Source organism: Mauremys reevesii, linkage group 6 (assembly GCF_016161935.1).
Source record: "Mauremys reevesii isolate NIE-2019 linkage group 6, ASM1616193v1, whole genome shotgun sequence".
Lineage (NCBI taxonomy): Eukaryota > Metazoa > Chordata > Testudines > Geoemydidae > Mauremys > Mauremys reevesii.
In genome coordinates this window covers 121,139,342-121,163,978 of record NC_052628.1, presented here as the reverse complement: position 1 = coordinate 121,163,978, position 24,637 = coordinate 121,139,342, and the positions used below count along the sequence as shown (strand labels likewise).

Genomic DNA, 24,637 nt, shown 5'->3' with positions numbered 1-24,637 from the left:
ATTTAATTTTAAATGAAGCTTTTAAAACATTTTAAAAACCTTATTTACTTTACATACAACAATAGTTTAGTTATATATTATAGACTTAGAGAAAGAGACCTTCTAAAAATGTTAAAATGTATTACTGGCAGCGAAACCTTAAATTAGAGTGAATAAATGAAGACTCGGCTCACCACTTCTGAAAGGTTGCCAACCCCTGGAGTAGCTGATATGGGACTATATTAATAACAAATTAAAGAAGGGTAATGTAATTAATGCAAATCAACATGGATTGATAGGTTTTGTCAAACTAACTTGATACCTTTTTTGAACAGATTACACATTAGGCCGATAAAGGTCACTGTGCTGACGTAATATACTTAGACTTGTGTAAGGCCTTTGACTTGGTACTGCACGACATTTTGATTTAAAATCCAGAACGATATAGAATTAAGATGATGTTCGTCCATCGTTTTCGAAGAAGACCTTGACATCTAGCAGGTTGTAAGCTGTCCACAGTGCGTCCGCAGGTGGCTGACAAGGCCAATACGGGCACGGAATGTTCTGCCACATGTCGGGCAGACATGCGTGGGCACCTGAGTGGTGTCACCTTACGTTTTATTATTTGAAATGTTGTTGTTCGACCGCATAAGATGGGATCCCCTGGAGCCACGGTAAGCTGGCCAGGGTTCTATGAAGCAAACAATGTTTAGGGCACCTTTTCTAGCCCCTTCCTCTTACTACGGAGGTGAGCAGTGCGGTCCTAAAGAGGACTGCTCAGTCACTCAGGTAGACGCCGAATCCAGCTGTTGCTTCGGTCAGCAGGAAGACTACCATTAGACCTGAGCCGCCTGTGTGCAGGTCCGCGGCTACAGCTCCCAGTGTATCCACACCTGCTGCTTCGTCGCTCGCCCATCGCCACAGGACTTTAAAGTTTACGGAAATTGGAGGGATGTCAAGACTTGCGCGTGAATTGGATTAAAATGAGGGAGAGGTGCGCATAGTCAGCCTCACTCTCTCTTCCCAGATTCCATCTTGCTCCAATGGCAGGACAAAAGTCGAGACGGTTGGAGATGGGCTGGGCGCAGTGGTTGACCAGGGCATCTTTCGTGTCTTGCCGTGCTCTTAGCGTACCACATCGCTTGCAGAAACCGCCTTCATGACTGTTGGTCCTATTCCAAAAGGTCTCATCCGCTCAATCCGCCGGAGTCTGTCTTCACATGCTCGGGATAGACAAGGCCCTATCTCACCGTAGGTCTATGCCCGACGGCTACCCTCAACCTGGTTTAGCCAGCCTGTCGGAGCTGTTGCCCGGGGTGTGGCCGCTGCGCATGCTACAGCTACTAGGAGCCACAGGTGAGAGCTGAGTGACAGGTGGGGACCAAAGGTGGACGAGCTGCCCTGGAAGGACACGACATGCCCTACACCAGAGGTGCTACCCCTCCCTGAACACCCCATACACCACCCCAAATCATCACTAATAAAGTTTGCAGATGACACAAAAATTGGGAAAGTAGTAAATAATGAAGCGGACGGGTCACTGATTCAGAGTGATCTGGATCTCTTGGTAAACTGGGTGCAAGCAAATAATATGCATATCAGTATTGCTCAATATAGGATAAAAGAACACAGGCCATACTACAGAATGGGTGACTCTATCCTGGGAAGCAGACACTCTGAAAAAAGATTTGGGGGCCATGGTGGATAATCAGCTGAACATAAGCTCCCAATGTGATGCAGTGGCCAAAAGGGTTAATGCAATGCTGGGATCCATAAACAGGGGAATCACAAATAGGAACAGAGAAGTTATTTTACCTCTGTATTTGGCACTGCTGCAACTGCTGCGTCCAGTTCTGGTGCTCAAAAATCAAGAAGGATGTTGATAAATTGGAGAGAGTTCAGAGAAGAGCCACAATAATGATAAAAAGATTAGAGAACCTGCCTTATAGTGACAGACTCAAGGAACTCCATCTATGTAGCTTAACAAAGAGAAGGTGAAGGGGTGACTTGATCACAGTTTGTAAGTACCTATGTGAGGAACAAATATTTAACTAACGGGCTCCTTGATCTAGCAGAGAAAGGTAAATATAATATAATAAATAAAATTTACAGGGATGTACCTATCCCATAGAACTGGAAGGGACCCTGAAAGGTCATAGAGTCCAGCCCCTGCCTTCGCTAGCAGGACCAAGTACTGATTTTGCCCCAAATGGCCCCCCTCAAGGATTGAACTCACAGCCCTGGGTTTAGCAGGCCAATGCTCAAACCACTGAGCTATCCCCTCTGCGGCCCCCCAAATCCAGTGGCCGTAAGTTGAAACCAGACAAATTCAGATGGGAAATAAGGCCTACATTTTGACTGGTAGGGGTAATTAGACAGTGGAACAATGTACCATCGGTCATGGTGGATCCTTCATCAATGACAATTTTCAAATCAAGATTGGATGTTTTTCTAAATGATCTGCTCTAGAAATAATTTGGGGAAGTCCTATGTTATACAGGAGCTCAGACTAGAGGTCACAAGTGGTCCCGTCTGATCTTGGATTTTATGAATCCATATGGTTATTTAAAGGACACTTGTAGTTACTAAGCACGATAATTGCTAGATTTTCTATAGCGTTGCCTCATGACTATGGTAATGATAGTGATGCTATAATTTGCTTTTTTGAGTATTTTTATTGCACTGTATTTGTGGAATCCCTGTGTTACATGTCACTGGGCTATGCCGTTACATAAAGTTTACACATCTCCACATTGTGGACACTGAAGGATGGATGGGTGAGGAATGCACTGTGCCCTTTATTTCCTTGTGGGTGTCTTGAAAATGAGATACAAGGCTGGATTCACACTAACCGGAAGTGATGGGCCTGAGGCAGGAATCACTGAGATTCCGTGGCCTGTGTTGGGCAGGTCAGGTTTGTTGATTGTAATGGTCACTCCTGCCATAAAATCTATGAATTATCGCAGAGGTGGGCAAACTACGGCCCGCGGGACCCTCCTGCCCATCCCCTGAGCTCCTGGCCCAGGAGGCTCGCCCCCAGCCCCTCCCCTGCCGTTCCCTCTCCCCCGCAGCCTCAGCTCGCTCGGCCACTGGTGCAATGCTTTGGTCAGCGGGGCTGTGAGCTCCTGGGGCAGCGCAGCTGCAGAGTCCGGCCTGACCTGGTGCTGTGTGGCGCGGTGGCGTGGCTGGGTCCAGCCGGGCGGCGCGGCTGCCTGTCCTGGTGCTCTGGGTGGCACGGCTGTAGTGCCGCCAGCCACCAGTGCTCCAGGCAGTGCGGTAAGGGGGCAGGGGGATAGAGGGCAGGGGAGTTCGGGGTGGTGGTCAGGGGGCAGGGGTGTGGTTGGGGTGGGGGCGGTCAGAGGGCAGGGACCCGGGGGGCAGGGGTTCCAGGGGGGCAGTCCGGAAGGTGATGGGGAGTTGGATGGGGCAAATGGGGGCAGTCTGGGGCAGAGGTTCTGGGGGGCAGACAGGGCACAGGGAGGAAGGGGTGGTTGGATGGGGCAGGGGCCCCAGGGGGGGTAGTCAGGAAGGAGGGGAGAGGTTGGATGGGGTGGCGGGGGGAGGTCAGGGGTGGGGGATCCGGGGGCGGTCAGGGGACAGGGAAGGGTGGATGGGGCAGGGGTCCCAGGGGCAGCCATCAGGGGACAGGGAACAGGGGCAGCTGAATGGTGCAGGAGTCCCGGGGGGCTGTCAAGGGGCAAGAAGTGGGGAGGGGGGGGGTCGGCTAGGGGGCGGGGGCTGGGCCACGCCTGGCTGTTTGGGGAGGCACAGCCTCCCCTAACCAGCCCTCCATAGAATTTCGGAAACCCATTGTGGCCCTCAGGCCTAAAAGTTTGCCTGCCCTTGAATTATCGCATTCTAGCCTCTCTCGTTTATGACAGGCCACGTCACACCGGGGCCTTTTACTCATTGCTGGCTGCTGAGGTAATTCTGGATTCTCCCATTGCAGGGAGGATCCCTGAGCCTGAACATCTGCACTGCAATAAAACAGCCTTGTAGGCTGAGCCCCATGTGCCCAAATCAGCTGATACAGGCCAGAAGCAGGTGTTTACTTGCAGTGTAGATATACCCATGGAGTCCCCCTGCCAGGATGAATTCCATTCATGCAGGACTGCGTGTGTGCTTTGAATATGTTTGTTTTCCCAGAAGATGGGAACAGCATCTCCAGTGCCTGGATTGCCCATTACTTGTGGAGAGGGAAGCCAGCATTGGAACGTACCCATTGTATGTGGGTGCAAGCCTGAGGAACGGGCATGGCCATGCTGTTCCTTTGGGTGCTCACTTACACCTCATTATGCTGGGTGCTGTTTCCTGGGCTTTGGGAGCTGACTGCACGAGAGTGAAGAGCAGAGCACTTCATACTGTGCAGAAAACTCTCCTCTTCTGAAGGAGCCCAGCTGCTTTGCCGTGGGCTACCTGGCCATACCCCCACACCACGGAGACAGAACAGAGGCTAGGGGGTTGGCTGATGGATTCAATCCAAAGCAAGAAAAGCTCCGCAATTTGCTGTCCCACAAGGGCCTTTGGTCCAGACTGGATGGTCTGCTGAGAAGTGAAAAGGAACGTGAAATGCACCAGATAGGGAAGGAGGCTCAGAATGGATATTAAGGAAAAGTCTTTTCAAGAGTGAACTAAAGAAATTACACGTGACTATTTTTTTCCAAGTGCCCCTAGAGAATTGTCATTTAAATACAGCATTGAGTTAAACAAAAATCAGTTTGAAACCACCTCTGAGGACACATCTTATGTGAAGTGGAATTGGGCCCTGAGATACATGAATTCATATTTGTCTATTTTTGCTCCAAATAATCTCTGATATGTAAGAATATGGCTACTGAAATCCTTACGTTCACCCAGGTGATCCCTTCAACCCAGATGCCGATGAAAATTACCAGCATAATTATCCTGGGATAACAGTGTCCACATGGGGAATTGTACGGGCATAATTATATTGGTATAGCTATACAGGCAATCTTCCCCATGTAACTAAGGGCTTGCCTACACAGGGTAACACACATCCTGTTCCGTTTCAAAATCCAACAGGTTTCAAAGCCAGCAGAACTCTCTCAAGGAGTACATACCAACTCCATGAAGCCATTATTGTTAGCTACTGTTTTGCTCAGGCTAGAAAAGGTGCTTAGAAGGGGGTATCTATATTATTCCATAGCAGAGAGCCTTTTGGTCGGAAGTGACATAATTTAATCTTGTTAACAAAAACTGGGTATTGTTTTCTACCTGAAAAGAAAATGTATAACCAATGTATCTTTTCATGTATCCCCACGTACAACTTTATTTGGTTGGTTCCTTTGATAAAGTATTTATCCTTACAAAGTTTTTAATTCTTTGAGTACAAAAAATACTTCATCTCTTAAAAAACAAAACAAAACAAAAAGACCCATTAAGCCATTAAACTTAGGCATTCTATTTCTGGAAGCAGGTAAATTTTGCTTGCAATTCTATAGCTTGGCTACATAATTTTATCTTTTAAGAAGCAGGACTTCCACACTGTGGAAAACTATGGCATTTTTAATTCCAGATGTCAACCCAACTGCTTGTAATATTTTTTAATTGAACTTCTCTTGCTTACCAGTTAGCAAAGAGATTTGTTATTCAATCAAGGATTTGCTTCCTCGTAGTTCCTCTGCTCCTGATACTTAAACTTGCAATGCTGTGATTATGATGAATTTGTGACATCCCATGAGTTTCCACAGCAGAAGACTGTCATGTTGTAAGTACAATACAACAATGTCACTGCAGACTCCAGCTGGGTGAGAAGCAAGAAAATGCTTCACCAAAAGGATTGTTTTTTGTATTGCTATTTACTTTCCCCTTCCCTGCCCCTTCTCCAAGTCACCCCAGTGTGAAAGCCTCTCTTTAAAGTCAGGCTGCAAGGGAATCACATTTGCTCAACTACAGAACTTTGACAGGTGTAGCATTCTTAAAAGGAATCGCTCAAAGGAAAGAAGGCCAAACCTCCCCACTATGGACCTTTTCCCTCATTCATCCAAACAAAAAAACCTCAAACAAAAATAAAAAGTTTCCAACCTTTCATCGACCTACAGAAAAAGAGGGACTGTCAAAAAATACAGTATGATTTTACTCGTGTACATTAACCACTTCTACCTGTTGGCAAATACTCTCTTTCAGAAGCTGAGAGTCACAAAGTCAGTATTCTTTCTCATGTTGGTTTTACACGTCCAAGCCTCTATGCACAGGTGGATTCAAATTCTACATCTTAGCACAGGGTCAGAAAAATACCATGGCAAAACGGTAGTGAGTTACGCCCCCCTCCCACCGTAGCTTTCTGTTGACAGATTAGCAGCTGGATTCCTGTTTTGATTTCTTTTTCCTCTGTTTTATAAGGAATAAGCTCTCATCAATGGTGGAACTACTGTCTTTTTTGTTTCTCTGCCTTCTCTTTTTCTTCTTCTTTTTAGCTGCATCCAGCAGCTCCTGGCCAGTTTTTGTTTTCCTGCCATGAGGAGAGAAGGCAGAGCTGTGATGCTTTGTGCTGCCCTTAGGGGAATGTGTTCTACCCCCCCTAGGAAAGTCCTCCTCCTGGTCGTTATTCCTTTGGGCGTCTTTCTTGTGTTTCTTCTCTTTGTGTTCCTTTGCCCAGGACTTCTTATTGGCCTTTTTGTGGCGCTTTTCTTCTTTAGGACTCTTGACATGCTCTTTCCAAAGGTTTTTCTTTTTCTTAAGACACTGTCCCCTATGCTCTTCCTCCTTGCGCAGCCTCTTGAACTGCACTGGCAAAAGGCCGGCTTCTTGAAGTTCTGTAAAATAGAACAGTTTCTTTTAATGGTCACTAAGAGGCCAGAACCACAACCCTGGAAAACCACAGCTCTGTTTGCAGTTTGGGGGTCAGCAATTGACCTGGTATGTAAAAATCTGAGGACCTAGATAAAACTCAGACATTTTGGCAAACACTGGGTAAGCCAGAAGTTTATCGTCATGTCATTTTAAAGTGCAGTTACAGCCAAAAAAGTGATACTGTGGGTTTTCATAATCATTTTCTCTCAGTGACTTCATATGAAATTTGCTCAGTTTAAAAAACGATGATCTTTGGAAGACCCATATATTCAATCTGGGACTGGAAAGTTAAACAGTGCCATTTTACCTCGGACATTTCTATAGTCAAGATTCTGCAGGCCAAAAATTGCTGATCTGGCTGTGAAGTAGATACGCCTGTTCTACAGATGGGTTTTCAGAGATTTGGACAGAGTAAGGACCAGACCCTGCCAGTTTTACTCATGTTGAGTAGTACCTTCCTCCACAAGTGGTCTCATTGTAGAAAGTGGCCATTCATATATCTATATCTATATATATTTTTCATTGTAATTGTTTTTAGTAACAGATTTTTAAAAAAACATAATTTACAATTCAGAGAACACTCCCCATCAGTTTATAACCATTTTAAGGCCAGTGAGATTTTTGGGGTTAAAGTACTTCCTTTTAGAGGCTTGGAACAATGAATTTCAGGAACAGATTGAGGTTACTAAACTCATCAACCTTGCTCTGCTTGTTGATTGAGATAATCTCCATCATCATCTTCCACAACATGGAGAAAGCCAAGATTACAAAATGGTATACTTACTGCTTTTTGTTAGGCAATGTACCCTGATTAGAGACCACTTAAAAACGTGATGGCCAGTAAGAAGTATTTCACAAAATATACCATACCTTCAACCTTTCTCTTTGCCCTCTGAGCTCTCCTCTTGATGTCATACTCATCATCATAGTAGTAGATGAATGGGGAAGATGGGAATGCCCCATTGTACATCCGCTTCTCTGAGCACTCCTGCAAATCACATTTTAGGTTACTACATGCTGTGACAACTTGTTAAGCTTTGGATTATTGATTTCAGAGTTAAGGAAATAAACCAGATTCTCTAGGCCAGAATCTCAAAGGGTATATATAAATCAGGTTTATTCCACTGAAATCTCAATGTTGATTTACACCAGCTGGGGATCTGGCCTTCAGTTCTTTAAATCCTGATAATTGTATAAGTTTCCAATAGCCCTGCGTATATTTGTATCACGATTGTGCCTATGAAGCAACATTTATTTAAATATTTATTCAACTTCTTTGTTACTCTCCTCTGATAGCTAGGGGTGTGACAGATGGAATCCCATGTCTCCCATCGGTTATTACAAACCTGCTCTTATTTTGATTTATAAAGTTATGTAGCAAATGTAGTACACACAGAAGTGAAGGGCTATAGTCGGGCCCACCGTAGGCAGGTGCTGTACAAAAAATGAATTGATTGATTGAGGGGATCTGGGCGAAATTAACTTTCTGAAAGATACTGAATCAAAACACGTTCTGCAGGAGACTTCGCCTGCAAATACATCAGACGTGGTGTGAAGAAGAAATGAGATGGGAAAGTCTAGAATCTTGAGTCACAGAAACTGATTGGTTTAGTTGTACTCACAACCTCACTTATAGTGCGGCTCATCAATCTCACAGATTGGCAAATACGAATCGTACAAATTCCGTGTTATTGCTGACTTGATAGCCAATCTGGCTAAAGTTGTATTGCTTCCTATAACCCTGACTGCACTTATTCAGGGTGCCATGTGATACTAATTGCTGCTTTGTTTTGCTTGTAAATTTCTTGGAGGTGTGATTCTTTTCCTCTCTGAACATTGCACAAACCTAATTAAGTCTGTCTTGTAGCTCTCATGAAATCACCAGTAGCTTTCACTTTTGTGAAGTCCCCAGCAGATGCTGAGCAGCTTTCTTTCAAGACTTTGGTACTGCCAACTCTACAACCTATTCTTCCTACGCGACCTCATTCTTCCTCCTATACACTTTAGATCTACAACACACTAGAAATGTCTTCAGCTAGGATTTCCTTGGTCTTTGGGCCAAGATTAAATGAGGCACTATATCCCAAACTGGCAGTAGTGGACTTGGCAGCTGAATGCATTTTTTTAAATTTCTAACTACTCTGGTTCCTATTCAGACAAAGAACTTGGCTGAAGTAAAGCTAAGGTTCAGAGAACACTTCAGTAACTTAAGAGTAAAAATCCTTATTAGCACATTGCAGTTAGGAAACCCCCCACACACAAACAAAAAAACACATTAAAAATCAGGAAAGTTAAAAGATCAAATGTCCAAGAACCCCAAACACTTGAAAATATCCAAATTCACAATTAAGGAACTCAAACCACCTTTATTCTGCCATCTAAGTGATTTCATCTTCCAACCCTCCTTTCTTTATTCCTTTTGATAGATACTTTGCAAGTTGTGTTGGTCTTGGATCAGGGTCTTTGTCTCAGGTTTTCAAGAAGTCTGCAGTCTATAGCGTAAGCTTGCAATGTTATTAATGATCTGTTAAGGTGAAATTTGCCCCCATACCCAACTTAAATCCCACTCAAGACTTGTGCTGGCCCTCTGCACAGCTAGCTGACAAAATATGCCAAAATATTTCATCTTTGACTTTTTCTCTTTTTCCACTGAACAAATCAGTACACTAATACTGTCAAATATGCAGCAAAAGTCTAGAAAGCACAGTGTGTAGATATGACGTATCAACACTGACATCTCTGATATCCTCCCCCTCACCCCCATGACATTATCTTTGTGATATGTTCCCTGAAAGTTTGCAAACCTTGACACTATGTACAAGCATGAAAACTGACTAACAGGCAGGAACTGGTGAACAGAGTGACCAACACAAAAAGCTCTCAGACTTTAGGGTTATGTGATCTCAGTTATGTGGGCTCTATCTCGACGGACATTTAAAACAGTAGCTGGGGAAGCTTAGCCATACTGAATTCAGTGCTCATGCAAATGGAAGGCAGTTTGGAAAGAAAAGCGTGTGTCAGTGAGAATGAAGATTAGACTAGTGTAAAAGTTTACTGACGCCTGGTCTATACTAAGAAGTTAGGTCAATCCAGCTATGTCGCGCAGGGATGTGAAAAATCCACACCCCTGAGCAGTGTAGTTAAGCTGACTTATCCCCGGGTGTAGCCAGTGCTAGGCTGATGGAAGAGTTCTTCCGTCGGCCCAGCCACCCCGCCTCTCAGGGAGGTAGATTACCTACATTGACAAGAGAATCATTCCCATCAGGGTAGGTAGTGTCTACACTGAAGCACCACGGCACTGTTGTAGCATTTCAAGTGTGGACAAGCCCTAAGACATATTGCCGTGTAACAGTCTCAAAGCAAGAGGTAAAGCAGGGAGTTATTTTAAGTGTAGTGCTATTATTGCATAGATTTACCAAGAAGAAATCCTGCCAAACCAGCTGGATTTCCTTCTTTGACAGGGTAACTGGTTTGATGGATGGGGGAATGCACTGGACATAATATACCTGGATTTCAGTAAGGCTTCTGACACAGTCCCAACAAGATATTCTGATAAATAAGCTGGAGAAATACGGTCTCAGCAGAACTACCATTAAGCGGATACATAATTGTTTAAACAACCGCAAACAACAAGTAACTATTAATGAAATGAAGTCAGACTGGAAGGAGGTCTCGAGTGGGGTTCCATAGAGCTCTGTTTTTGGTCCAGTATTATTTTATGTCTTTATTATAGGGCTGTCAATTAATCGCAGTTAACTCATGCAATTAACTCAAAAAAATTAATCGCGATTAATCGCACTATTAAACAATAGAATAACAATTGAAATTTATTAAATATTTTTGGATGTTCTTCTACATTTTCAAATATATCGATTTCAATTATAACACAGAATACAAAGTGTACAGTGCTCACTTTATTTTTTATTACAAATATTTGCACTGTAAAAAACAAAAGAAATAGTATTTTTCAATTCACCGCATACAAGTACTGTAGTGCCATCTCTTTATCATGAAAGTGCAACTTACAAATGTAGATTTTTTTTGTTACCTAATTGCTCTCAAAATCAAAACAATGTAAAACTTTAGAGCTTACAAGTGCACTCAGTCCTCCTTCTTGTTCAGCCAATCGCTAAGACAAACAAGTTTGTTTACATTTACAGGAGATGCTGTTGTCTGTTTCTTATTTACAATGTCACGTGAAAGTGAGAACAGGCTTTTGCATGGCACTTTTGTAGCTGGCGTTCCAAGGTATTTACATGCCAGATATGCTAAACATTCATATGCCCCTTCATGCTTCAGCCACCATTCCAGAGGACACGCTTCCATGCTGATGATGCTCATTAAAAAAATAATGTGTTAATTAAATTTGTGACTGAACTCCTTGGGGGAGAATTGTATGTCTTTGGCTCTGTTTTACCCATATTCTGCCATATATTTCATGTTATAGCAGTCTTGGATGATGACCCAGCACATTGACATTTTAAGAACACTTTCACAGCAGATTTGACAAAACGCAAAGAAGGTACCAATGTGAGATTTCTAAAAATAGCTACAGCACTCGACCTAAGGTTTAAGAATCTGAAGTGCCTTCCAAAATCTGAGAGGGACGAGGTGTGGAGCATGCTTTCAGAAGTCGTAAAAGAGCAACACTCAGATGCGGAAACTACAGAACCCGAACCACCAAAAAAGAAAATCAACCTTCTGCTGGTGGCATCTGACTCCGATGATGAAAATGAACATGTCAATCCACACTACTTTGGATCGTTATCAAGCAGAACCCATCATCAGCATGGAAGCATGGATGCACCAGTCCTCTAGAATGGTGGTTGAAGCATGAAGGGACATGTGAATCTTTAGCGCATCTGGCACGTAAATATCTTGCGATGCCAGCTACAACAGTGCCATGCATGTGCCTGTTCTCACTTTCAGTTAACATTGTAAACAAGAAGCAGGCAGCATTATCCCCTGCAAATTGTAACCAACTTTGTTTGAGTGATTGGCTGAAGTAGGACTGAGTGGACTTGTAGGTTTGTTTTATTTTTCAATGCAGTTATTTTTTGTACATAATTCTACATTTATAAGTTCAACTTTCATGAAAAAGAGATTGCACTACAGTACTTGTATGAGGTGAATTGAAAAATACTATTTCTTTTGTTTTTTACAATGCAAATATTTGTAATCAAAAATAAATATAAAGTGAGCACTGTACACTTTGTATTCTGTGCTATAATTGAAATCGATATATTTGAAAATGCAGAAAATATCAAAAAATATTTAAATAGATGGTATTCCATTATTGTTTAATAACGTGATTAATCACGATTAATTTTTGTGTGTGCGATTAATCGCGATTAATTTTTTTAATCGCGTGACAGCCCTACTTTATTAATGACAGAGATGTAGGAATACAGAGCATACTGATCAAATGTGCAGATGACACAAAGCTGGGGGAGGGGGCTGCCAACAGTTTGGAGGCAAGAGCTAAAATTCAAAAGGGTCTTGATAAATTGGAGAATTGGCCTATAGATAACAAAATGAAATTCAGTAAAGACAAATGTAAGGTGCTACATTTAGGGAAGAAAAATCAAATGCATAAATACAGACGGGGGAAAACTGGCTTGGCAGCAGCGCTGCTGAGAAGGATCTGGGAGTTGTGGTGGACCAGAATCTCAACATGAGCCAGCAATGAGATGCTGTTGCAAACAAAGCAAATGCAACGTTAGGTTGCATTAACAGAGGCATAGCATGCAAGTCATAGGAGGCGATAATACCGCTCTACTAGTGCTGGTTAGGCCTCACCTGGAGTAGTGCCCCAGTTTTGGTCACCAACATATAGAAAAGTTGCAGAGAAACTGGAAAGGATCCAGGGGCAAGTATCAAAGATGATCAAAGGGATGGAATGCAGCCAGATGAGCAAAGGCTGAAGGAACTGGGTATGTTTAGTTGGAAAAGAGGAGATTAAGGGGGTGGGACATGATAACGGTTTTCATATACTTGAAAGGCTGCCATAAAAAAAGAAAAGTTCCCTCTTGCCACAGAGGGCAGGACAAGAGACAATGGGTTCAAACTACAGCATAGAAGGTTTAGATTAAATCTCAGGAAAAACTTCCGAACTGTAAGAACAGTAGGACCATGGAAGAGATTGTGGCTGCTCCTTCACGGAAGGTTTTCCAAAGAAGGAAAGGATGGTCTGTCTTGGATGGTTTAGACACAACAAATCCTGCATCTTGGCAGGGGGTTAGACTACATGTCCACTGTGGTCCCTTCTAACTCTGTGGTTCTAGGATTCTATTACATAATAGGAATATCCAAGAAAGAGATACATATTGGACCACAAGATTTCCATTCCAGGTCAAGCACTGATTATTTGGCACAATACATTTAGCAAGCTGTTTCCAGCAGTAATCAGTACCTGACATGTCAAGATCGTAACCCTCCTGCCAAACTCCTCAAAACACATATTAGCAGAATAAATGTGGGGCAGGGGGCTGTAGAATAGCTAATGAACTGGTTACTGCTGGGAAAGATCAAGAGGAGGACACTGAAGTATTTTTTCAGCTATCTTTAAATAAGCCACTTTAAGGGAGTGTGATGGGACAGACAGCAAAGACAGGTGAAATGCCTACAAACAAAGCAGAACTACTTCTGAATTTTTCTACAGAATTCTAAAACAGTTTTCTTTTTTGAGACTGGGGGAGGCATGTCCCCCAACCACAGCGCAGCTGGATAAGGATATCCAATATGGATGTTCTCCAACAGAAATTTGTAGGTCTCAGAATCAATCTACTCCCTTTTCTGGCATGCAATATATATTGTTGCAATTTGTAATCTGTGTCTAACTACTGATAATTACAAATACCAAACTTTTTCCTATTCTTGCCTCCAACATGGTGCTTTCACCACTTATTAGATTCTTCTGAATATTGAAAAGTGCAAGGCAGCCCCTGAGAAAAGGGGATAAAGGACACCCTCCCATGTTAAGCAACTAACGCTCCTCCTCTTCCTATGAGGTCTGTTTGATACAATGCCTGTATGATGAAATGTTAAGTCATAGGTAGGAAAAAAGCATCTTTTAAATTTGAGTGGCATGAGCCAGTCCTCCTAACGCAATAATTCAGTGTAAAACTAAGTGGTGGAGAGAGACAGTTTGAGTCTCTATAAAGCACAGGATTCTGCTCTTTGCATAATCCCAGCTCTCACATGCCCCAATTCCAGTTGCACCACTCAGGTATAAAGAGACAGAGAAGCATAACTGCATCTTTAGTACATAAAAACGCTTCAAAGATGCATATTATACACTTGGCCAAGGTTTAAGATGAGAGAAGCCTAGGAAGAGAGTAAGTGAAAGGAAACATTAAGCCAAAAAATTGCCAAATATTTACTCAAAAGCAGCGGTGATACTGTTTTAGACAAGTAATGCAAAGACACAGTTATCTTCTTTGATGGCTGTGAAACACACTCCCTCAGGTCTGTTCTGAGATGCTGCACCAAGTCTAGGGCTTGTGCGGCAGACAGATGGCCCTTTCGTTAGTTTTCATGTTGTTACTATGTTGACAGTAAAGCCCTAGTGGATGAAATGCACATGGCTCCAAAACCAGCACTTCTGCTTCCTCTTTTAACTTCACCGCATTGAATAATCATCTCAATAGTGTACAGCATGCACTTTCCCACACCCTTCTCTTTCAAATACACTGCCACACACTTTGTACCATTAAATACTCTTGGGGCATTTTTCAGCACTACAGGTAACCCACATAGGACTGAAAGCACAGCCTGCTACTAACCCAACGGAGGTATTTTCTATTTGATTGACACATTTGGATGTGAATGCAAGGCACATCTGCAGACACTACCCAGTTCCTTAGTTTTGTTACATGCAAAACCTGCTGCAAAATCTGAATAATGCAATGGGTTGTCACTGATTAATGTGGGAAGTTATTACACTTAATGGTGAGACCCTTAAAAATTAGTCCTCGTTATGCCTGTTCCAATAGATGGCTTGGATGTATAGATTGTAATGAAATGGAGCATTCTTGGAAGTGACAGTTTTCAAAAAAAATGTAAACAGATAATATGGTAACTTAAGTCTATGGCAATTGTAACCTCAAGGCATCCACGCTGTATTAAGCATATGTCCAAGTATTTCCACATCTAAAAACAATGGAGGAAGTGTGTTGGCCTACGATGATCTTATCGATGGAAATGGTCCTGTTAACTCTAGCAATTAACTACCTTTTTGCTGTTGCTTCAGTTTTTGGGAATGGTGAAAGTCTAGTGAATCCCTAAATTTCTAGCAAGTACTGAATATTTCAGATTTCATCAACTGGAGTAAGAGGTAGCTTAAAATATGATGGGGGATTGTGAAAAACGTTGGCTGAGACAGTTCTTTACAAAACCATAATCTGAGCCTTCTCTCTCCTTAAGTCACCTTGGTACACTTCAGCTTTAAAGGAAAGGAGCACTCTGCTGTGTGTCATTTACTTCTTGGGGTTTGGAAACAGCAAATTGAGGAAAACTATGCAGATCTAGTTATTTTGGCATTCCTGCAGCCTTTTTCTGTTCTAAAGACAGATTTTTTTAAACCCAGGCAGAGATGTCCATTGCTTAGAACCCTGAGTTGAGAGGGGCAATGTTTTTTGTACTTACTTTATGAACCAGCTCTCTTTGTTTGTGGGATTTGTAGATTTGAACTCTATCTACTGACTACATGTGTCTAGGTGCAACACTACCAAGATGTCTGCAAGGGCCACTGTCCGTACTTTCAGCCACTTCCGAGCTGGAATTTTTACAATAGAGCAACTTAAGCCAAAGTGTGAATGACACACTCTTTAATTACAAAGGACTGAATTCTTAACTGCTCTGACGATGCACAAGGCTGCAAACACAATACCCTTCTGCTGAGTTGGGGGCAAAATGTGTGGAAAACTATGCACGGGGACTCCACACCCTTACAATTGCCACAGAATTCACTTTTGCAGCAATCTTTCACAGGGAAATATGATTGCAAGTAGATGTGTCACCCACAATGGGGTCAAGACGAGTGGGTAAAAAAACACAGATTGCATCCTCATGGCTCAGACCCTGCTAAATGGCTGCTAGTCTCCCATACACCTTGTTGCAGTTGGCTGTGGGTTGTCTACACATGTTCAGGTCCTATAACAAGTCACAACTGAAGATTCCTTCTCAGAGTCCCACCTTGTTTCAACTCTATTTTGAGTGAACTAAGTCCTTTTCTTTGGGTTTTGCTAGCTTGCAGGACTGTGTCCCATGGGAGTTTACTCCTGCCAGGTGTGGTTAGCTCCGTTTGTGGGATGGTAAAACTATCCTGGTTTTGGGGTTGTTCTATCAAGCTTTAAACAAAAGTAATAGATTCACAGATTATAAAGTCTGCGGGGACCACTGAGATATTCTCATCTCTGTTCCTGCCTAACAAAGGCCATAGGTCTTCCCTGAATTAATTTCTGTTTGAACTAGAGCATCTTATTTACAAAAAACATCCAATCCCGATTTAAAAGTTTCCAGTGATGGAAAATCCAGCACAGACCTTGGTAAATTGTTCCAATGGATAATTACTCACACTGTTGAAAATTTGTGTCTTAATTCTAATCTGAATTTGTCTAGCTTCAACTTCCAGCCATTGGATCTTGTTATATCTTTGACAATTTAAAGAGTGCCATTTTAATTATATATCATTCTAATTTCTTACTCAAAATGTTATGTGATGCCAAGTCAAACACCTTAAAGAAGTCTATTGCATCAACACTATTACCTTTATCAGCCAAATTTGCAATCTCATCAGAAAAGGTATCAAGTTAATTTGACAAGATCTATTTGTAATAAAACCATGCTGATTGGCATTAATTATATCACCCTCCTTTAATTCTTTATTAATCAAGTCCCGTATCCATTATTTTGCCTGGAATCAATGTCAGGCAGGTAGCTCTACAATTACCTGGATCACCCTGCTTACCCTTTTTAAAATTTTAGCTATCATTTTAGTCCTCTGGAACTTCCACAGTGTTCCAAGATTTATTGAAAATCAACATTAATAGTTGAGATAGCTCCTTGGCCAGCTCTTCTAATACTCTTGGTTGCAAGTCACCCAGGTCTGCTAAGTTAAAAATGTCTAGCTTTAGTAGCTGCAGTTTAAAATCATCTTTAATTGCTGTTGGAAAGGAAATTATTTCATCATCATTATCTGATATGAATATTTTATAAATATGTTTTGAACACTTCCATCTTTTATGCTTTATTATTGACAATTCTACCATTTCCATCTAATAATGGACCAATAACGTTGTTAGTATTCATTTTGTTCCTAATATTCTTAAAAAACACTTCTTCTCTTTGACCTGAATTCCGCTGGGCATAATTTTGTTCTTGTTTCCTTTTACTTCCCTTATCAATTTTCTACAATTCCCAATTTTCTGATTTACACATTCATTACTATCAACTTTCACTTCCTTGTTTACAGTGTTTTATTTTTTCACTTCCTCTCTAAGCCAGGTTAATTCTTTTAACCACTGTGGTCTTCTCTCTTGATTGTGACTTTTTGGGCATCAAGAACATTTTAACACTTCTGAATTATCATTCATGTTTTCTGTTTAAATTTTTTCTCCCAAATGTTTCGGCTCATAATTATTTTCAACTTTGTGATATAAGCTCTTTTAAAGCACCAAGTATATATATATTACTGGTTTGGACTTTATTCTGTTTATAGATAACAAATGTGACCAATAATTTCAACATTTCCTTTGTAGAAGGTTCTGATAATTAAAGTCTGAAATCCTAGATTGAGCAACGACAGACCAAACTACAGGAATAAATGTTAGTGTGTCATACTATCAGCAGATTTATCATTACATCTTAAAGCAGATGACTTGCACCTTAGATCTATCATTAGGCAGACCGCTTTGTACCATCTGAGAACTACTGCCAAGCTTGTGATTGCTGCTCAATATGAATGACATAGGGCTGATGACTAATGCTCATATTTTATATAGATTGGATTATTGCAGTTGCCTATTTTCTGGGGTCCCTCCCCACTCCCAAGGAAACACTTTATCCAAAGTGTAGCAGATTTCCTAACAGGTACATTTTTGTCACAATACAGCACTCCAATCTAGAAATCTTTACACTGGCTCCAAGTAAAGTTGTGCACCAATTTTAAAGTTCTTCATTTAACTTTTAAGTCTGCTGGAGGGGTAGCCCTAATTAACCTTATTGACCTTTAACTGCCTTATGTCCCTAATACCATTTCATATGAGGACTGACACTCCTTGAAAACAACATACCCTGTTCTGTTTGTGATGCTGAAAAACATGTCCACTTAAGCACAGCATTTGCCATGTACAACAGTTAGGAGGGAAGGAAGGAGTGTTTGGGGGTCTGGGTGAATACTATCCATAGGCTTTAGAAAAGCATGAACCTAAAGCTTTCAAGACACTAGAAATGTGGATTTTCTATCAATATTGTTTCTCACTGTAAAATTTCCCCTTGACATATTTCACAGCAAAGTTAAGATGACAGCACCTGTTTTGTGTGTCTACAGGTGCAGAGCTCCACCTGTTGTGTAAGGATACTGACAATCAAAATATATATCAAGGAACTGATCCTGTAAGGTGCTAAATGCCCTCATCTTCTGCAAAATTTGTTCCCTAATAAAGAAATTATATGAAACTCAATAAGAGACATTAAGTTACAGGTTAGAAACCATCCATTTTTTTTTGTATGAAAACTGGTGGTTAAATGGCCTGGAAAGTTGGCTGGGCAGGGGGAATTTCTAATCAGATGGCACTGCTTCAAGGCATGGTTTTCAGACTCCTTCTATGGTACTTTAATATATACCTATCCCAATGTCAGAACAATCGGGAGTACCAAATCCTGCCAATTTGAAATAGTCTGGCTGACTAAAGTGGAGAGACTGAATATTTCAACAATATTCCACCCCAGGAGAACTTAAGGTTAAATCCCTACAGCAACTATCCATTTCTTCCATATATATGCTCTCTCTCTGTAACACACACATGCATGCACACACGTTTTTAAAAATTAGCCTAAGGTGTTTCTTCTTTTATCTGTTCCAGATCATTTTACAGTGGCATCCAATTATTTTTAACAATGCTGCAAGATCACAAATATTTAATTACCATTGTTCTGTCTACAGTGCTGGCGTGAGTCTTTCAGCTCATTCCTCCAACCACACACCATAGTGAAGATAAGCATATGTACAAGACGGATACATTTCACATTTAGCCAGAGACTACTGAGACTTACATATCCATAATGTCCTTTCTGGGAGCAGTTGTAGCAGTACACCAATGCAGAATGCTCAGAGTATGAACTGGACTTCTTGATTGATCCTGGTCTGGTCTGCAATATGGAAAACAGGTGAGATTTAGGTCTGGTGAATTCCAAATGTTGAATTACAGTTAAAATAATCTTAACAAAAAGCTGTCTAAATCAACAGCGTTCCAGCTGCAAGCAAGAAGTTTGGAAAAAGGGGCAAGTTGCTCATGTTACTGTAATATTACAGAGCAAATTAAACCTTGATCACCAAAATCAAATGGGACAGGAAACTTCAATGTCAATTCCATAAAGCCATTTTATTTCGACTCTCAATACAGGAAAGTAGGCTGCTGATTTCTCTTTCTCTTTTTTGCAGATGTCCCACTATCCTCAGGGAACAACCAGGGCCATCAGATATTACATCCACCAGCTGGATAGGAGCATTTGTGTATTGCAAAACTAGTCCCTCCCAGCAGGACTCACTTAAGGCAATATGGGGAAGGTCTTCTGAGAGAGATACACAGTCTAAATCTACCACACTCATATTTCCTCTCACCCTCCACCTCCCCTGCCCCCTCCCCTCAGTCACTGAACAGAATCTGCCAATGTCAATTTTCAAGTCAATCTAGTGGATCTGAATCTCCACCAAACACCAAATTAAGTTATTGTGTTTAGTTGTTTGAAGTCAGAACAATTTTTTAATGCAAAGAAAGATTTGGAACACTAAACTGAATTCAATGGGTCAGGCAGCTTTATTTTTTAAATCCAGAGCCAGTAAATAATAACTTTGCTCAGAGTACCACCACATATGTTTTCAAGGGCATGCATGAGCACACATGTATATGTTCTAGGTTATAAACACACACTTATTTAATAGAAAACAATACAAAAAAACCTTTGTTTAATCAGAGTTGGCATATCTGCCAAGGAAGGGGGATGGAATAAAGGTTCTATGAAAACTGGTCAAAACAGAATCCAATTAACTTAAAGCTCCACCTATTTTCCTTTATTATTCATTCCAGTGGAACACAGGAAAATGTGTGAGATTTCAAAGAACTCACCAATATTTTTTTATTGCAAGGGATGCTTTTTTCTTTCAAACCTCTCATTGTGTTTACCTCCCATTAATACTTCTAATGCCACTGTATACAGAGGAATTATAGTGATGCTTGTAAAATAGATAGAAACTACAGGATTATTCCTTGATCATCTTTTATGCATCTGACCACATTTTTGGTAGGACAGGACAAGCTTGTTTCACCACATTTTGAACCCACATGGCTTTAAAAGCACGCTTCAGATTCATTTAACTCAGTTCACATTTCATTCACTACACACTGTGAATAAAGAATCAGAGAAAGGACATGTCCAATGAAAAACAGTATAAACATGGAGCAAACATCAGAGAGAATGAAAACCAGTGTTTGTGACAAAAGGAGCACAAAGACAAAAAGAGAAAATCTCATATAAAACAACAAATATATAGTCTGTCGCTCTCTGTAGATAAGATATAAAGCTAGTAATAATGTGTTCAGGCCACGCACTTGTGCCAGCCTAGCTTTTTGAACATTCTGTCTACTACATATGACAGGCTAAAAAGCCCTCCCTAGATTTAATGTACAGGAGAAAAAAAAACATTCATAAATTCGAACTGTTTTTGAACAGGTGGTGTGCAAAGCCTTCAACCCTAGTAGGTTTGGCCAGTTCCAGTTTTTGGATCCCATGCCCTGCCACTCATGGGAAATAACGTTCCATGGGTTCTAATACAGAGTTCCTTAGAAGCAGAAATAAATTAAATAATCTGGATCCTTCACCCTCTGCCGTCATACAGAATTTTATGTGTATGAAATCCGTTTACAAGGCTTATGTCAATTGACGCTCACATTGTGATGTGACCAAGAAACTGCAACAGGTTATCTATCTCTGGTTACTTCAGTCACCACTTGTCTACTAGAGAGAACTCTTCATCTAGAATATCTGTGGAGTGTATCTGTCAAGGGAAGATCAACTGCATTATATTACAAATGACTCTATATTTCTATTACCGGTAAGCCTTAAAAGGGTTATATTTCAACTGGAGAAATTTGATTAAATGGTCTTATTCTTACAGTTTGTGATGTATTTGGAATGTGAAATTGCAACTGTGACACATCAGAGACACATATATGTTAATCTCAAAGTATCTGTTACAATGTTAGAGAGGTTTTACACCTTGCACTGTCAAATGGTGTTACATGGATTTAGCCAATAAAACAATTTAGACTACTGTTGTTGTATGTATTTAAAATCTCTATTAAAATTTACAGGAAGCTTAAAACAACAACTTTCTTTTGAAAAAGAAAAATCAGGGTTTCTTCTCTCTTGAGACACGATTTGTTAAATAAACACCAGACTTAAGGATCAGAATGATACTGCTAGCATAGAATTTAGCATGTCTGCCAGTGATAATGCTAGTAATTTATATGACTAAATGAATAAATGAAAAGTACTTATAGACTCCTTCACTCTAATCCAGTAGTTAAATCTTACAGTTCAAGATAAAAGTAATCCTCCCAGCTCATAAATTATGTGTGTACTTCTGTAGTTTGTGTCTTTTCTTCTATTTAAAGATGGGTCAACACTAGCACTTGAAGTTCTTAGCAGTTACAGCCTCTGACAGCTCTCCTCAGAAGTTCATGTTCCGCTGATCTGACTGATAAACGTCTGGCTGTTAATCTGAGTAACACTTTGAGCTGAAAACTTTAATTACTATGATAAATGTTATCAGCATGCTATCTTTTAACCAACTACAGTACACCATGCTACTAAGAAAAGAGGATGGCACTCTGAATAGGTCTTCCGCATTAGAAAACAATTGTACATCAGAACTCAGTGGTGGAAAGAGAGGGATGTTAAGCTTTTCTTATTGTACTGTACAAGGTCTAACAAGAATCCTTGAGAGTATTCACTGCATTAGGAATGTATGCTCATGTGACACGAAAAAAGCTCCATACAACATTCCCTTGTGTTTAGCAAATAGAAAAGGTCAGATTTAAGGAGACAAATTAAACCGAATACTTACTGTTCAGATTACAACTATACACATCTCTACGGCTTTCCAAAAGCCAAACACAAGGGGAACCTGTATGTTTTTAAGCCCTCTATTTTCTTATTATTTAAGGTTTAAAAAAGCATCTAAGGACTCCAATCCAATGGGTACAAAATAAAGCATTCATGAAAGTAGCTCCTCTATGTTATTTTTTTTGTTACAAACATTTAAATAATCTATATTTGTAGGGTGATATCTAGGAGATTACTTCACTATCAATATATAGAAGTAATAACCTGGTAGATAGTATTACCTATGAAAGGTCCATCCCATCTGCTATTCTTGCTGAAAGCTTTTCATGCACCAGTAAACTCAGTAAATATCAGAAGATAAAGCATAAGCCTACCACGCCACGGATTTACTCCTAATGTCTCCTCAAAGTGCAGCCCGATGCAACGATTACAAATGATTTTTCTTCTAATGTCATTTTACATAACCCTTTTTTCTGCATGAGTAGTTAGTGCGGAATGAATGAATGAATGCCATTAAAACAGTTAATCATTATCTGGGACACTGGCCTTCCTCTCTTCTCAACCAGGAATCTCCATGACAAAGGCCAAGAGATCAAAATGCCAGGGCTGCCTCAGTGGCCTATTTCTGACAGTAATTTTTTATGCAAATTGGCCTGCTGGGCAGCTCCCTCTGTGACCTTGAGCTGCCCTTATCTAAACTGACTTTGATCCAATGAGGGTTTGCTTATATGAAGCTCATTACTACCTAGGATATGCAATCTGACTAAATCTCACTAATTAAAGAGAATCTTCTAGTCTCAGTTTTATATTAATGCATGTGTGTGATTACACACACAGAGACCAAACTACACTAGAATATGCTATGTGAATTGAACATTGCATTTTTGACAAGTTTATTCATTTCACAGTCAAGCACATAATGTCACTTTTAAAGGAAAATACAGTGCTTAACTGCATACTCCATAACTCAAATTTATATACACACATATATCCAACTTGAATAATGCATAGAACTGCAATGATTAAATAAAGTTTAGACCTGACACTTACAAAGTCCTTCCAAGCCACATTATTCTCTAATAAACTGCATGAAAACATAATTTAAGATATCGGATTCCCACTTGATTATCAGAGAGAACCCCATCCAAAGAACCAAGTCTACTATGATCCACAAATACCTAATGGAATGATTTTGACAGTTGAGTAAAATGTGAAAAGTTTCAATTGCTATTAATTACATTAGCTGAAACCAAGGTCACTGTCTTCGTACACAGATCAGTTTTTACCAGCCACCATTCTGCCTCTGTTTTAAGGCTAAAGCCTATTTTCCTGAGTACACCAAACAACATTGTAGGTAGAGTCCACTTTAGCACCCAACACACAAACTCTCTGGAAACTGTCTATACAGCTTATCCTATGTAGCTGCCCACTGCAAGATTTCTGGTACCACCGCTAAAGCATCTGGCACTGGCCTCTGCTGGTCAAAAAATATTGGGACTAGATGGGATGATCCGGTATGGCAATTGTTATGTTTCCATCTCACTGGCAGATTCCATTTTCTGCTGCTATTTCTTACTTCATTCTACTGAGAGAGTATTTTCTCTCTCTAGTGCTCAACAATTAAAATGCTAATTAATCAGAAAAAAACCTTCATCTAGGCAACACGGATGATCCTGCAGTCCTTACTCAGGCAAACCTCCCATCGAAGTCAATGGGTGTATTTTGAATGAGGACTGCAGCTGTAGGCCATAAATGTGCTACTCAAAAAGACAAGTAAGGAAATGTGAAACTGAGAGTGAAACTCACTTACATCAGTGCTGCTATGTCTGCTTTCTGAGACCAAGGCACGAGGGTCTGACTGTATCATGACATACTACAGATGTCACTACAATTGGGCAAAACGCGGCAAAGGAAGTGACACAACAACTGCATTACTGTAAAAGCATATTTCATTTCTCTTTAAAAACAGATCATAATCTATTTATACTTTAGGAGAAGCAATAGCAACTATAGGTCATTCCCCTACATTCAAAACTGCCAGTAACAGCTAACATGTAATGTCGTAATTATACTAAGATTTTTTTTTTAAACCATGTCATGTACCCAACAGACTTCCACTCCACTGGGTAATTCCTTAATTAGGCAGATTTTTGAAACGTGTATTATGTACACAACAGACCAGAACGTCGTCTTTAGAGTATTCCTAGTCTATCGCGTGATTGCATCATTAAGTCACACATGCTACGTAGTAAAAATCCTTATGAAAACTCATGAAAAAAAAAATGTACAGAGCATGTTTAGTATGCAGGTGAAGTACATAACTTAAATATTTTGGCTTAAAAATCTCACAACCACCAAAGCAATTAGACTATTTTAGTAGACCAATTCCTTGTCAAATTTATTTCTTACATTTTAGCCACTTTAAAACTGTACACATCCAAAAATTCGTTGTTCAAATCCACCAACCATTAATTTTTTGTTTTAAATTGCACCTGGC

General features: G+C 40.6%; 1 protein-coding gene across 2 annotated transcripts in view; it reads right to left on the bottom strand.

The window, feature by feature from the left end:
* Positions 1–5,258: 5,258 nt before the first annotated feature.
* Positions 5,259–24,637, bottom strand: part of ZCCHC7 (zinc finger CCHC-type containing 7) — a 162,881-nt gene continuing 143,502 nt past the window's right edge. For both annotated transcript variants that reach the window (XM_039544928.1, XM_039544927.1), the window contains exons 7-9: positions 19,069–19,164; positions 7,663–7,780; positions 5,259–6,755 (exon numbers count right to left, since the gene is read on the bottom strand). In XM_039544928.1, coding sequence (XP_039400862.1) covers positions 6,295–6,755; positions 7,663–7,780; positions 19,069–19,164 — 675 coding nt within the window. In that variant the 3' untranslated portion in view covers positions 5,259–6,294. The remainder of the gene's footprint in view (positions 6,756–7,662; positions 7,781–19,068; positions 19,165–24,637) is intronic.